Below are 16779 nucleotides of genomic sequence, written 5' to 3' on the forward strand. Positions count from 1 at the left end.
CCTTCCCTGTCCTTGTATACTTGCATTTTTCCGTATCACTCAGCAAAAAAATACTTTTTTTTTCTTCTTTGAATTCACACTCGAGAAAACAGGAAGTAGCAGTGAGTTGATCTGGGAAGCACCATGACATACTCTGGAGATTTCGGGTTACTTCATAAACAACAGCTGGCCTGTTGGCGATGATCTGCGTAATTTTCATAACTAAACATGTAAAGAGCATCCAATAACAACCGCAAGCTGAAACTGTACTTACACGTCTTTGATAAGAGTTCTTACATAATGTTATACCTTATAGGCCAATTCAAGTTATTGAGAAAAGGCTTTCTGGCTAAAGTAAATGTTTGTTGTTCCACCGTTGTGATATTGATGTGTTATCAGTTTTTTATGAGGGGAATGTTATTTTATGATGGGTTTATAGGCAACAGCTCTCATCTTCACATAGGAATGATTAACTTTATGTCCTATGCCCTTTATGTCCCAGTCTTTATTACTGACTGACTTTCCCCCAATTTTGTGGCAAACTAAAGTATTATAGTTGCATATAAATTATTTGTTTCTCAACAAACAGCCAGACGGGCAAATATCACTTTAGTAATAACAACAACAACATTGTGTAATTACAAGCAGCTTTATAAAATAAATCCCCATGAAGCAGGCCCATCGCCAAGGGGAGACATTGGGGGGCAGTTTTCACCGTAATATTAGCATATTGGTGAAACATATTTGGCAAATGATCCAGTGCGTATCTGTGTTTGCACTCTGATCAATGCTGCAAAAACACGTTGTAAGCCTTGTCATTCTTCAATGTAGCCAATCACAAACATATATCTGTTGATTTCCTGAACACAGTGACCAATCAGAGGTGTTTAAGTTAGTAAAATTTAGTGATTTTAACATGTAAACGAAGCATTCTGGTACACTCTGACAACAAAATAATGGGAAAAGGCAAAATTTGCTTTAAGTAAAAAAAATAAAATAATAATAAACATTTATTTACACTATTAGGCTGGGCATTAACACAAATTTCACAATTGGATTCGATTTCGATTCACAAGCATGCGATTCAATTTCGATCCGATTAACTTCAATTCAATAATGATTAATTTGGGGCGTATCAGGTACAGTACATGGCAAATTTCCTCAAAGAAAAAAAAATCTCTCAACTAATGCTGTAAACTATATTTAACTCCAGTTGGTACATAATTATAATTTTAAATGTTAAAATTAATAACATTATACTAGGCCTAATAAATTTTTAATGACATAATTATGTTTCTACACGTTTTTTAATAAATGGTGGCTGTCATAAAACAGATTTAGGCCTATTTAAACATTATATTAAAAAAAGGGTTAAGTAAAAATAAAATGAATATGAAATATAGTGCATATATTTAGCAAAATGCTGCTCTCTAAGTTCATTTTTTTCTAGCTGACTAACAAGTTTTTGGATATTGAACGGCTTTTCTTAGGTAAATGTTATATGCCATTGTTTACAAGCTATTTTATTGACATCTTTCCGCGGTTGAAACACTGATTGAGCGATTACGTGACATGATACGGATTTCGGTATACCTACTGCATCTTTCAACATACCTGTTGGTGTTCATTCATGTTTATTTCGTATTGTAACTAGTAAAGTGGAAGAGACGATTGTTTCACGTGCACGTGCACTCCGCGCTGCCGCTTCACTTGAATGATGCGCACGCAGAGAGCGCCAAAACAGATTGAGGCAGCTGAATCTATGGTCTCGCTCAAGTCGATGGGAAATTAGCCCATTTTCGATTTTTGTGAGGTTTATTGTGCTTGCCTCAAAAAAAAAAAAAAAAAAAAAAAAAAAGGCACTTCGGAGTGTAAGGCCAAAAGGGCATGTGCTCTGCACAGGTTGAACCCTACAGCTACACGTGCCTGCGTGGAGTTGGTTCACCCCCCGCCTATGATCAGAAAATTAATATTTAACGCACAAATATGCCCCCCCATTCTATATGTTCTGGCGATGGCCCTGCCATGAAATACATGTCCAGTAGTAGTATATGCAATTACACAGTAAAATAAAAACAAAATGTAAGTTCAATAAGGCATTAGTAAAAAGCGTTTCATTATATAGCCTAATTATTAACAGATAAGCAGTTTATGTACATTCAAATATTAATAGGACTATAAAAGAACATAATGTTTTTAAATGAATGAAGTTCTTATAAAGCCAACATGATTCTTTCAGTGCAGATCATCATAATTATTTGGATTTTACTGATTTGAACTCTGGAGAGCAATCTCTGAGCTGTCCAGTAGAGAATAACTCACAAATGTTACTGAGTGATGCTGAGACCCCTGCTGGACAACTGTGAAACTACAATATATGTCTTTACTGGCGAACTTTTGCAAAAACCCATCCCCTTAGTTACTGTTGTTATGTCTGACAAGCCATGATGCTCTCTTGCCACACATCAAGTTCTCATGCAGTAAAAAATACATTGAGGAGCAAAGAGGACACTGACAAGTCACAGACAGACGAGACAGAGCAGATTACTTTTGGTATGAAACAAAGTCTCAGCTTTCAAATTTTGTAAATTTTTAAGAAATTCAAACAATAAATACTGGGTCCTTAATGTGTGGTGGCAGATCACTGTAGCGCCTCAGTTCAAGCGACACGTGAACCGATCATCTCTTCCTACAAGTCTCTTCCTACTATCTATAGCATGAAATAAACATGAACATCAGAAGGTATGTTGTTTTAACCAAGGAAAACACGCCAATACATACCATTTTTCAAGTTGATGTCCACTGACATTAATCTACTAATGCCAGTTTCAGACTACACAATATTTTTGTTTCTTATGATAGACAAAAATGTCAGATTATGTGATTTTGAATTCTTGTGTCATGGACAAGAAACGTCAGACTACACGTTGCTTCCCGACCAATCATCGCTTGCCGTCTTTAACGATGTGTGTGATGTCATAGAGATGGCGGAACTAGCGAAAGATTTCCAGAAACAAGAACGTAACCAAACTACCGAAGCAGCATGCTAGCTTAAAGGGATAGTTTACCCAAAAATGAAAATTATCCAATGATTTACTCACCCTCAAGCCGTCCTAGGTGTATATGACTATCTTCTCTCAGACAAACACAGTCATAGATATATAAAAAAATATCCTGGCTCTTCCAAGCTTTAGAATAGTAGTGAATGGCGTTCATGATTTTGAAACCCAAAAAAGTGCATCCATCGATCATAGAAGGCTCCAGGGGGTTAATAAAGGGCTTCTGAAGTGAAGCGATGGGATTTTGTAAGAAAAATACTACTTTCAACTACTCCTATTTCATATGTCGCATCAAAGGTTAAGCTTCCGCCACAAGTCGACTTGTGTACGGATGTTTGAAGGAAGCTTGTTAATATAGTTATAAAGTTTTAAATATGGATTTTTTTTTTTTTTTTTTTTTTCAAACAATAATCCTTCATTTCAGAACCCTTTATAATGCTTGGAAGAGCCAGGATATTTTTTTAATATAACTCTGATCGTGTTCGTCTGAAAGAAGATAGTCATATATACCTAGGCTTGAGGGTGAGTAAATCATGGAATAATTTTCATTTTTTTCATGTTGGTCAACACATCAAAAGTGTTCTTTAAAGCACGACATAAGATTATTAAAAATGTTTTAAAAGTATTTAAAATGCACTTTAAAGTAAAACTTTCAATTTGACTATTAAGTGCACTTTTTAAGTGTAGCTACTTAATTGTGTACTCTCTTTAAGTGCACTTAAGTGGCCTTTTATTTCATCAATACTATATTATCTGCAAGTAGTTTTTTTAAATACCTTTCAAGATTTTAAGCACAGTATATGGCACATTCAATACAATTAAGAGCACTTCTTTTTCACAAGAGGCAAATGGCACTGAAAATGGCTAATAAATTGTTTATCCAAAAGTACAGGTGCTGGTCATATAATTAGAATATCATCAAAAAGTTGATTTATTTCACTAATTCCATTCAAAAAGTGAAACTTGTATATTATATTCTTTCATTACACACAGACTGATATATTTCAAATGTTTATTTCTTTTAATTTTGATGATTATAACTGACAACTAAGGAAAATCCCAAATTCAGTATCTCAGAAAATTAGAATATTGTGAAAAGGTTCAATATTGAAGACACCTGGTGCCACACTCTAATCAGCTAATTAACTCAAAACACCTGCAAAGGCCTTTAAATGGTCTCTCAGTCTAGTTCTGTAGGCTACACAATCATGGGGAAGACTGCTGACTTGACAGTTGTCCAAAAGACGACCATTGACACCTTGCACAAGGAGGGCAAGACACAAAAGGTCATTGCAAAAGAGGCTGGCTGTTCACAGAGCTCTGTGTCCAAGCACATTAATAGAGAGGCAAAGGGAAGGAAAAGATGTGGTAGAAAAAAGTGTACAAGCAATAGGTTGTAAAACCCATTCAAAAATATGGGGGAGATTCACAAAGAGTGGACTGCAGCTGGAGTCAGTGCTTCAAGAACCACTATGCACAGACGTATGCAAGACATGGGTTTCAGCTGTCGCATTCCTTGTGTCAAGCCATTCTTGAACAACAGACAGCGTCAGAAGTGTCTCGCCTGGGCTAAAGACAAAAAGGACTGGACTGCTGCTGAGTGGTCCAAAGTTATGTTCTCTGATGAAAGTAAATTTTGCATTTCCTTTGGAAATCAGGGTCCCAGAGTCTGGAGGAAGAGAGGAGAGGCACACAATCCACGTTGCTTGAGGTCCAGTGTAAAGTTTCCACAGTCAGTGATGGTTTGGGGTGCCATGTCATCTGCTGGTGTTGGTCCACTGTGTTTTCTGAGGTCCAAGGTCAACGCAGCAATATACCAGGAAGTTTTAGAGCACTTCATGCTTCCTGCTGCTGACCAACTTTATGGAGATGCAGATTTCATTTTCCAACAGGACTTGGCACCTGCACACAGTGCCAAAGCTACCAGTACCTGGTTTAAGGACCATGGTATCCCTGTTCTTAATTGGCCAGCAAACTCGCCTGACCTTAACCCCATAGAAAATCTATGGGGTATTGTGAAGAGGAAGATGAGATATGCCAGACCCAACAATGCAGAAGAGCTGAAGGCCACTATCAGAGCAACCTGGGCTCTTATAACACCTGAGCAGTGCCACAGACTGATCGACTCCATGCCACGCTGCATTGCTGCAGTAATTCAGGCAAAAGGAGCCCCAACTAAGTTTTGAGTGCTGTACATGCTCATACTTTTCAGTTGGCCAAGATTTCTAAAAATCCTTTCTTTGTATTGGTCTTAAGTAATATTATAATTTTCTGAGATACTGAATTTGGGATTTTCCTTAGTTGTCAGTTATAATCATCAAAATTAAAAGAAATAAGCATTTTAAATATATCAGTCTGTGTGTAATGAATGAATATAATATACAAGTTTCACTTTTTCAATGGAATTAGTGAAATAAATAAACTTTTTGATGATATTTTAATTATATGACCAGCACCTGTATGTGCCAAAAAGTTTTTTACCACACCAGCTGGTACAGTCAAAGTCAACAAACTGATTAATAAAGAAACACAGCTATACATCCATGCTAATAAAACCATTTTATTCTTTTAAATTTTACTGACAATTTTAAAGATTTCTTAGAGGTTACAACCACGTTTCTCACGTACAGTACACCGCTATCATATTTCTGTGGTAAATTGTTTGTTTTCTGAGCTTTCCAGCATGTGACCAACGTTACAAAACCTAATGCATTCTGAAATGTTGAGCGCTATATAACTCTGGCATCAACCGGTACAGATTACACTCACCATATATCAGTTCACCCCATAACACAATGAATAAATTCTGTTCCCAACCACAACTGAAACCTCATATTCAACTCTTTGGAAAATTGCATGATTTAGGTTTTGGAAAAGCAGTTTATATCACAGAAAATAGTTAAATCTTTAAAAGGTCTTTCAGAACTGGCCACTCAAGACCACCAGATCTCATCCTTAGCTGTCCAAAACTGAAGAATCCAACCTCTGAATGATTCTCAAGGTCGCTCGGGTTCAAGAACAGCTTGTGTCAGCTCTTTCTGACCCGGTACTTAACCATTCAGTCCTTATAAAGGACGTCATGAGCTCAGTTTGACCTACAGTTACTAAAAACCACCCCTCCACCCAACCATCTGCACAATTCACAAATCCAACACACTTCTCAATTCATAACCCATCTATAAAGTAACCATACACAATAAAGAAGTCATGGTGAGGTGGGTCTACACACCCCTGATGCTATGAATATCAAACAGATCAAACATGCAATACAAAAATTAGACCTGTGTAGAAAAACAAAACATATTTATATGTTTATATACTGAACTGGATTTCAGCCAGGGTAGTAAAATCAATAAAAAACATGTGTCGGCCACAATGATCATTCAAATGAAGGCAAAATGATCAGAAAATACTTAATGCGGATATTCCCTTAAGATATTGTGGGACTAGACTAGTATTGCTGAATCCTTGGTGTATTTGTAGTGCTTGTAGTGAAAAAAGGAAAAACAAAAAATCTAAAACTATTTAAAAAGAAGTTCATACATTAGCTCTTGATAAATACTAAACTGCAAACTAATTTAATGCACCAGATGTCAAGAGCACAGAATAGAAAATAGGAATACTGTAGCAGTACATAAAAACATATGATATGAAACGCTTGTCTACATGAGCTTCATGAGCTTCACACAATATCTAAACTGGAATAAAAAGTAAAACATGTCTGAAATAGTTATACGCTGGATATAAATTCACAATGTAAAGCTCTGACAGGCACACTGCTCCTACTGATTTGGCAAAATGTGAATTATTAAAGCAGAGTGAATCTCATGAAAACATAAGGACCATTATGATTTTTGAAGCATCTAAATCAGCTGGTTTTATTCAAGTCAAAAATTTTATTTACCATCACTCAATCAACCTAAAAACATTAATCTTTGCCAATAAATCTAGATTTTTGGTTTAAGTAAGCTCTTTAAGATGGCAAATGCATGTTGCCAATTATTGCCAAAATTCCTAATGGTCCTGAAAATTGACTTAATTTTCTTTAAGCATTTACTTATTTCTTTTTCTTGATCCAGACACATTCTTATGGAAGCTTATTTATGCTATGGAATAAAAATATTAAAAAATGTAACTGTTTATATCTGACTTTATATTAATTCTGACTTTTTTTTATCTCAGAATTGCGAGTTTATATCTTGCAGTTGTAACTTTTTTTTTTTTTTGCTAAGATGTGAGAGTTTATATCTCAAAATTGCTTTTCTATGAATTTTCATTTCTGCAATTCTCACAATTCAGTTTTTTAATGGTACGTTTACACAACAACGATGTACTAAAAACTTAAATTTCCTTTGCGTTTTTCGCGTACAGACGGCAACTTTGTCAAAACTATCCTGTTCACACAGATCCGTGGAAACAACTAAAAACACTATTATTCATGCCAGGCCAGTAGTTGGTGATGTCACTTTGTAAAGAAACACTACGCGCCTATAGACTGAACACGTAATATGCATGACATGACCGATTTCTCAAATTCACAACTGTAGTTTACACTGAGATGATAACTGAAGAGTCCAAAATTTGCACTTTCAAACACGTTATCAAAAGTTTGCGTTTTCAGGCCCCCCAAAACGCTGTTGTCGTTTAAATGAATGGCCAAAAAGCATAAATAGTTTTCTGATTTAGTTGGAAATGGTGTCGTATAAACGGCCCCTGATCTAAATGCATACACAAATTCTGAGGAAAAATTCTAAATATCGAGCGATAAACTCGCAATTGCAAGAAAAAAAGTCTGAATTGTGAGATAAAGTCACAATTACCTTTTTTATATTCCTTTTTTTTTTTTTCTTTCCGTGGCTTAAATAAGGCTGCATACATTCTAGACGGGTTTCGTGAGATTCACCCAGACTCTCTCTCTGGGTTAAATGTACAAACATGATCAGAGAGCCCAACTCATTTATACGACACTATTCGGGCATTTCCACTGTCAATGTGATCATTCTGAACACACAGTCATAATCAAATCTACCCAACATCAGTTACAAAACAAACATATTTGTCTTCCCCTAATGTCTTGATTGACACATGCTCACTTATTTGTTCGCAGGCTAAACACTTTGGTATTGTTCTTAGACTCGTGGTTGATGTGAGAGAACAAATTTGACACCTAAAAAGTGAAACTAGAGGAAGAGGCTGATTGAATATATAATATAATATCTATATTTATATAAAACAGTCTTTAGTCTGGCGTGTGAGTCTAGAGCCAGGTGAGGAAGGGTTCACTCTTGTTCAGAACCGATTCCACGTCATTGAGGATGGGCATGAGGTCGGCGCCCTCCAGGGTGCCCAAGTCCACATTGGTGCCGGGCATGGAGTCCAGGAAGTCTGGGAAACGGCTCTGCTGGGGTACGTTCATACTGACAGGCACCATGTTCTCACCTGCAAACAGGAAGATGGAGGTTTAATGAGGAATTAATATTACTTCACACCCACAACATATATAAAACTACCTAACAATGCTAAGAACAATTCTGTACACCCATTGAATAGCACAAGAGTCTGCTAAATTAGGCACATGGCATGTGCTATCATTGCCATGGGGAAGGTTAAATGTTATATATGTTTATTTGATTTAGTTGTTTATTTTAGTTGTTTACTTTAAAAAACCTGTCAGGTTATATTTCACCCCAAAATCAAAAGTAAAATATAGCTGAAATCAGCGATGATGGGTTTATGCACAACACTGGCATTGAAAAACAATGCTCAGTGGGCACATGTATTTAAGTTATTTTTAAAAGTCTCTGAAGTACATTTTTATATGAAATTTAATTATGTCTTGTAAATATGGTTAAAGTGTACTGCTGAATGTACTGACAAGCATTTATGTTAAACTAAAATATACATTAATGTAATTTCTATTGAAACCTGCATTAAGTATATTTGTAATTAAACATTTATAATGATGAAGTAGCAATTTAGTACATTTAAATATCTACTTTAAATATCATGTCAAATAACATAATACAATTTTTACAGTTTTTACCTTACATGTGCTTTACACGTCAACCAACACATCAAAATACATGTACTTCTTATTACAATTTACTTAAAATTTTCTTACTTTAAAAGTTTTAGTTATACTTTAGTTTAGGGTCCAATTTTCACTATTAACTAGATGCTTATTCGCATGCATATTACTAGGATATTGGCTGTTTATTAGTACAGTACATATAAAGCACCTATTAATGCCTTGTTCTGTATGACCATATTCTACATCCCTTAATTCTACTCAATACCTAAACTTAATAACTACCTCAATAACTATTAATGAGCAGAGTTTATTGAGACAAAAGTCATAGTTAATAGTTAGTTAATAAGAATTAACTATAGTGAGAATTTGACCCTAATCTAAAGTGTAAAAAAGTATTAATGTCATTGTGACATTACTACAAAGGGCACTTGTTAAAAAAGTGTACTTAAGTGTACTTAAGTGTGCTAAGAAAAGTGACTCTCCTTAAGTACAGTTGAGTGGCCTTTTATTTCATTAATATATATTATCTGCAAGTACAGTTAAAAAAAAAAAAAAAAAAAAAGAATGGCACCTGGTGGCTCTATTTTCATGACAAACATATTTTCATCCCAATTCTTATATTTCCCCTCCAAATACTCTATAATATACTCGATAATTAGAATAATCATTCTAATATGCTGATTTTTTTATCAATGTTGGAAACAGTTGTGCTGCTTAATATTTTTTATAACCTGTGATACTTCTTTCAGGATTCTTTGATGAATAAAAAGTTTAAAAAGGACAGCATTTATTTATTTATTTATTTAACAATTTTTTTTTTTTAAAGAAATTAATACTTTTATTTAGCAAGGATGTGTTAAATTGATAAAAAAAGTGATAGTAAAGATTTATATTGTTAGAAAAGATTTATATTTTGAATAAATGCTTTTTTGTTTGTTTGTTTTTTTACTTTTTATTCATTAATGAATGCTGAAAAAAGTATCACAGGTTCCAAAAAAAAGTAGAGTAATGGCTGCTGAAAAATCAGCTTTGATCACAGAAATAAATTAGATTTTATATTAAAATCTATATAATATTTTAGTATATTAAAATAGAAAACCATTATTTTAAATTGTAATAATGTTTCACAATATTACTGTATTTTCTGTATTTTTGATAAAATTAATGCAGCCTTGATGAGCATGTACTTAAGTTCTACTTAAGTGGGTCCAAAAAATAATTTTAATACATTTTCATTTAATTGCAAATAACATTCACTTAAATGTCAGAAATAATTAAAGTTCAGTTCACACTTAAGCATGTTCTTCTAAAGTATATTATTTCAGTAATAAGTACTCTTTACTCTTTTTTTAACAAGGGCTGTACTGCCTCTAATTCAAACTGATTTAAATAAAAAAAATATGTATACTGAATGACACAATGAGAATCAAATGAGTAATCATTCGGAATAATGAGATTTAAAATCCTACATTTGGAATAATGAGATTTACGGACAAAAAAAAGTAGTAATAAAAATGAGATCAGGGAAAGATGTGCTTAGCTGTCATGAAAATTATGTCATAACATAGTGCAAAATGCCAACACACAAACTCATATATATACATATATATAGGCGTGTCATCCAACCAGAAATTGCGTAAGAATTTAGCAATGGCGTGTAATAATAACGTTACATAATGTTTTTATCTGAGAATGTTTGCTGTGTCATAGCGTCTTGTGCTGCACCTGTGTCCATCTCCTCCATGTTGTTCAGGAAGTCCTCGGGAGTGGTGGGGATGCTGTAACAGCCCAGTCCGAGTCCGCTGTCCGTGCTCTGCTCTCGTGAGTGATACGGCCCACTGCACACACACACACACACACACACACACACACACACACACACACACACACACACACACACACACACACAAAGACACACACTTTAACACAGCTTCACACCCTCAATGCTGTGGCACAACCAGAGTGCATTCTGGGAGATCTAGACCAAGTCAAACTCATTTTTAACATTAAATAGAGAGCATCGAGAGGGTAAAGAGGACACCTGCCTGTTGAGGAAGGGATCTGAGCTGTTGTTGGGCATGTTGCCCTGCGTCATGGCCGGAGAGCTGATGGCTGGTGCCACAGGTGCCATATTTTCAGAGTCCATGGGCAGCTGTCGGAGCGCCACCTCCTGGAGAAACACAAACACTGTAACCCGACCACATTCACACAGCCTCTGGTTTACATCATTTTCATTTAACTTGTTAAACATTAACATGAGGAACTGAAACACTAAGAGGGAGAACTAACATTTACATTATTTTGTTTAAATAAACCTGCCAATCTGTGTTCATAAAACTGGTTTACTGGTTGTATTATAATAAACTAGATATACCTTGTATTTCCAGTTAATAGTGCTGGTGTCAGTGTCAGGAACATAAATGAGAATTGTTGATTATAAATTCATTATATAATTCATTTAATACTCAAATATCGATTAAAACTAGTTGAATCTAAATAAAATAGCAGTTGTTAAAGACAATATCTATATATTGTCTTTAACAATATATAGATATTGTTAAACGTGGTTGAGAACCACTGTATTAATACATCCTTCTAGCAATTTTATTTACACACACACACACACACACACACAAACAATTGAGTAACTTATGAGTAGCTCTGCAAACAGTGTTCGTGTCATTGAGTAGTCATGAACTGCATTTTTTAAATTATTTTATGTTTCCTGGCATACTTATAATGTTTTTTTATGATTTTTACATCAAAAATTGTCATCATTTAGAAATAAAAGGCATTTTTCCTACCTTGATTTTAGCCCTCTGATTTGAACGCTCTGTTTTAAGGGGCGTGTCTGCTCTGAGACTTCAGTGTAAGCACCCACTGCTGTGACTGGCTAAAATCTTTGCATATGAAAATATGTATTTCAAGTGGAACTCTCTCAAAAACTTTTAGCACATTTTCACTATTAAAGTTCTCAAGGTTTACTAATCGTGAAAAGTGTTGATTTTAGCATTATATTTAGATTGTGTCATGAAAGGTTGCAGTGATAAACATGTAACCGAACACAGACATGTTGAGCGCATGAATGCAGTGATCTCGTCATTGTAACTCAATTTCTGCACATTAACGAATGCTGTTGATTCTAATGGGAGTTTTGGCAAGAGTCCAGAACTCAGTCACTGATAAACTCGCACTGTTTGATTGACAGCTCCAGCGACTATAAAGAGAGTGGCCTTTAATCACTTTCTATATATATAATTTAATCAAAATTTAAATAACAGATTATTTTCATCCTACTAAGTGAAACAATGTGAAGTTGACTGTTTAGTCAGTGGTTTGATTTACTGACAATAAACGATTTTGAGACAAACAACATCTGACTGTACATAAATCATTACATAACCGAAATCACTGGTCACTGGTGATTTTGGTTAGACATGTACACATAATCCGCACATATCAAACAATCTGTAACAAAGCAATAGTGACACAGTAAAAACGTTTTTACTCGCATAAGTGTGTTGCACCATTCCTGTCAGACCCAATATAGAAGGCACAGCATTGGGTTTTTTTTTAACTTCAGGCTCTCTGTAAATCCAATGCAACTACTGTGTTTTTTTTCCACAACCTGACACTGCACAACATTTGGCACTCTTTAAAGGTATATTTATCGCTTAGTTGCTCGATCCATTGTTAGCGTCATGTCTGTTATTTACCTACTACTTGTCATGTGCGAATCAGTGGGCGGGGCAACAGTGGTAACGATGTAGAAGTAGGCGTTGATCTTCTTCTGCAGAGGCTTTCTTTTACTTCTCTATGACGTGATAAATAGGCACATTCCACGAGTCGTAACCTGGGCTTGGTTATAATAAAAGCTGTTTTTGGACAAACAAGGAAGTTTTCAGTTCTGAAACTTACAGGATATTCTTGAAGTATGATGACCTGTTATATGTCAAAAGTTTGATTTCTCAATTCATGACCTCTTTAAGTATTTTATTGTATATTCCACAAGTGAAAATGCTTCTTTTTTGCAAGTTGCAATTTAATAATTTTAAAAAAAAAAAAAAAAAATTTTTTTACAATTTATATGATCACAACAATTATTTATGTAATTCATTATTTTATTTTAGTTGGTTTAGGCAAGGCAACTTTTCCAATTTTTGTTTGTACCAAAATGACTAAAAATAAAACATCACGTGCCTGATGAAGAACTGTGCGGACATCACATTTGTTTTTTTGCCTACGTTTACCATGATTTTTACCATGACTTTACCATGAGTTGTATCCAAATTTACAACTTTATTGCCATGCCAACATAACAGCTAAACCCCTAAGATGACTGTACAAAGGATTTACACAATATTAAAGCTCAAATAATACAGTTTTAATAATGAGTTTTATCTGAAGAATTAATGTAAATGCTTATATAAAACAATAAGCTTCACATTTCTGCTTTTAAATGCGCTGGTCAGAGCAGCTCAAGCTGTTTATATATAGATGAGCATCTCTCAGCATAAGACTCAGGGTGGAGTACGTTCGCAAAAACAGCTGCAAGAATCCAGTCCAGCAGAAAACCGTGGAAGATGTCCAGTACCAGAAACCAATGCCTGACTCATCTTTTTTAAGGTGTTCTTTTTTAGCCTTTGTCCAAAAACATATGCAAACAGCACGTGTTCTCACACACAAAAAAACATGTCATCTCAAACTGAGTTAATAGAGTCAGAGATGTTTAATGTAAGCACATGCTGCGTGAGGTCTGTCTGCTGCTGCTGCTTTACTGAGGCTGGATTCGTTCTCGTTTGAATCATTCCTATAAACCTGAGCTTGATTTATGTTGCCTGCTGAGGGCGGCCTGAACTTGTGTACCACTAGGGGGCGTCAAAGTTCACACCAGAGCTTCCCAGCCTTTTTCTAAGCTGACCCTTGTGTTACAATTTGTCATGCCCAATGTCACCATTTTGGAAAAAGCACTTCTTATACATTGTAAAAAAAAAAAAAAAAACTACAATAAGTAGTGGCAACATATGTTTTTAAGCGACTTTACCTCATAACAATAATTTAAGCAATTTCAACTTTTTAATAAGTTATACGAGATTCAACTCGATTTTTAAGTCAGTTGAATATAATTTAAGTTGAAATGACTTGTACGGCCAAAGTGATTACATTTAATTTAAGGCAGCAACTGAGAAAGTTTTTAAGTTGAAATAGGTGACATTTTTTAAAGTTTACACATTTTATTTACACATTTAAAAAGTTCTAGAGTTATTTGAGTATTATTTATATACTATTATAATATTTATTAATATTTTTAATTAGGGATGGAAAAGGTGCTTTATTCACAAATGTTTTATGCGATATTCCAGTTTTGTGTACGAGTTAAATTCACCACTTTGAATGGAAACACGGATACATTTTTTGCAGCTACAAGTGAAATCATAACCAGTTCCCCTAAAATCAACCCCTAAGAGAGCTCTGGTGACACCTGGTGGGGTCTGAGGCATCAAGAAACATAAATTGTTCTACACAGCAGTATGAAAAGAGTAATTTTCGCCCTTTATGTGATAATTCTCTCTCCAGCACACACACACCTGTCTCATGAGCTCTTCCTGTCTCCTCTGGATGCGCTCTCGCTCCATCTGGATGCGCTGGAGCCTCATTTTCTGCTGGTGCTGCTGGGCACTCATGGGGCCGCTCATGTTCATCATGGGCTGAGAGTTCTGCGGCTGGGAGCCCTGAACCTGAACCGGAACCTGCTGCTGCTGCTGCTGCAGGTGCTGCTGGTTGAGCACTGAGACAAACACACAACAAACACACTTCACTGATCATCTGATGCATACTGAGAAGAATTTTCTCCATCTGGCAAGCTCTAAGCTGATTGTTATTTAAAGGTATCAGGCATCTACAATGAGTGGCCCAGTGAGGGATACTTTATATTCTTATAGTTGTGAAATAATACATACTTATTACTTTTTCTGAAGTCTATATACATTTTTTACTAATTTCTTCTGTGAGCAGGAAGAATTTAAACAGTGAAACACTTAAAAAAATGGTCTTCACTGCAGTGGTGTGCGGTGGTGTTTTTAAAATGAGGAGGCAAAGTCCTCAAATTTTTTATACACTGTATACCATATGTAAATTTATGTCCGTTATTCTTAATTTTCCTGGTTAAATAAACATTACATAAAAAAGAGAGACCAAGTACAATTCTATTTTGTATTTTATGCAATAACTACGTAATGTCATTTTGACATGACAAAGTGGCTGAGTTGTTTACTTTTTAATTAGTTATAGTTATAGTCTTTATTCAGGCCGATGAAAACGTGCACAAAAACAAGAGGTGGGATTTATCGCATGAACCAGTATTATCCAATCATAACCGATCATATCCAATCAAAGCACAATGGAGGCATTGCTTCCTCTCATGTGACTTTCCCCCATTTATTCTCAATTACCCCCCACTAAACCCACCACACGCTTTAGGCTGTCTGTTTTAACCCAATGTGGACAGAGGAGGAAAACCTCCTGCTGTAACTTCACCTGCTGGTGTCGCTGTTGGACACTGTTACTTTATAAAAATTAGTTTTTGCTACTTTTTAATGTCACATTTTTTTTTTTTTTTGCAATATTATTTTCTCATCCGTTTTTTTTGAGGAGACACTGCCTCCCTTGCCTCCTCGGAGGAAACGCCACTGCTTCACTGTCACCACGACAACAGGCAAAGTCCACTTATAATTGTTAGCTGTACAAAAACAAGTGAGACTTTAGTTCTCATGGCTAGGGCTTGACATTAACTTTTTTGCTCACCAGTCACTGTTGCTAGTGGTTCTCTAAACTTACTAGCCACTCAGCATTTTGACTGACCACAATTTTTTTGTTTTTGTTGGAAAATTACATTTTATTAAGGGTGTGATGTTATACGATATTGGGTTCACGAGAACGAGACAATATTTTAAAACTATTTTAAGAAATCTTCAATGACAAAATTTATGACTGGAAAAATGTTCTTTTATTCGACTGAAAGTCAGAAAACGCAAAACAATGCAGGTGCATTGTGAAACGTTTTATCTCATTTTCAGCATCATTATTCCAGTCTTCAGTGTCACATCATCCTTCAGAAATCATTCTAATATACTGATTTGATGTTCAAGAAACATTTCTGAATATTATCAATGTTGAAAACAGTTGTTGTGGAAACCATGATACATTTTTTCAGGATTCTTTTTATTTCATTTATTTGAAATTATAATGTTACAAAATATTTATAATGTCCTTACTGCCACTTTTGGTAAATTAAAGCGTCTTGGCTGTATAAAGTTTATTCATTTTTAAAACAAATCTTTCTGACCCCAAACTTTTGAATGGTAGTGTATCTTTAAGATTTCAATATGTAAATAAGCTCTGTTGTGATTGGCTAACCTCCATGTAACAGTGTAGGTCACACTGCTGATCATTAGGGTGGGCATCTTCTAGATGCTTAGAAAATGTGTTTTATTTTAACTCAAAAAGAAATGTTTCTAAAGATAAACTTTGAATGTTGGCTCGACAATGGCTTGTCTAAAATTAAAAAAAAAAATCAAGTATGGAACAAATCAATTTGCTTTAAGCAGGCAGTATGATAATTGTGTCAATTAAGTTTTCACAATAATTACTGTATTTTAATGTGATTTTATTCATCTGGCTCGTGAAAAGCTGTTCTGTTTCAGTGTAAAG

At 35.0% G+C, this 16779-nt stretch overlaps 1 protein-coding gene across 2 annotated transcripts in view; it reads right to left on the reverse strand.

Annotated features, from left to right (window-relative positions):
- Positions 1–5582: 5582 nt before the first annotated feature.
- Positions 5583–16779, reverse strand: part of wwtr1 (WW domain containing transcription regulator 1) — a 55683-nt gene continuing 44486 nt past the window's right edge. Inside the window, exons 3-6 of one of the 2 annotated variants that reach the window (XM_051908858.1) lie at positions 14658–14857; positions 11115–11236; positions 10795–10907; positions 5583–8477 (exon numbers count right to left, since the gene is read on the reverse strand). In XM_051908858.1, the coding sequence (XP_051764818.1) occupies positions 8296–8477; positions 10795–10907; positions 11115–11236; positions 14658–14857 (617 nt within the window). In that variant the 3' untranslated portion in view covers positions 5583–8295. Of the gene's footprint in view, positions 8478–10794; positions 10908–11114; positions 11240–14657; positions 14858–16779 lie in introns of both variants that reach the window. The other variant, XM_051908857.1, reaches the window with a different exon arrangement.

This window comes from Ctenopharyngodon idella, chromosome 10 (genome assembly GCF_019924925.1).
Source record: "Ctenopharyngodon idella isolate HZGC_01 chromosome 10, HZGC01, whole genome shotgun sequence".
Taxonomy (NCBI): domain Eukaryota; kingdom Metazoa; phylum Chordata; class Actinopteri; order Cypriniformes; family Xenocyprididae; genus Ctenopharyngodon; species Ctenopharyngodon idella.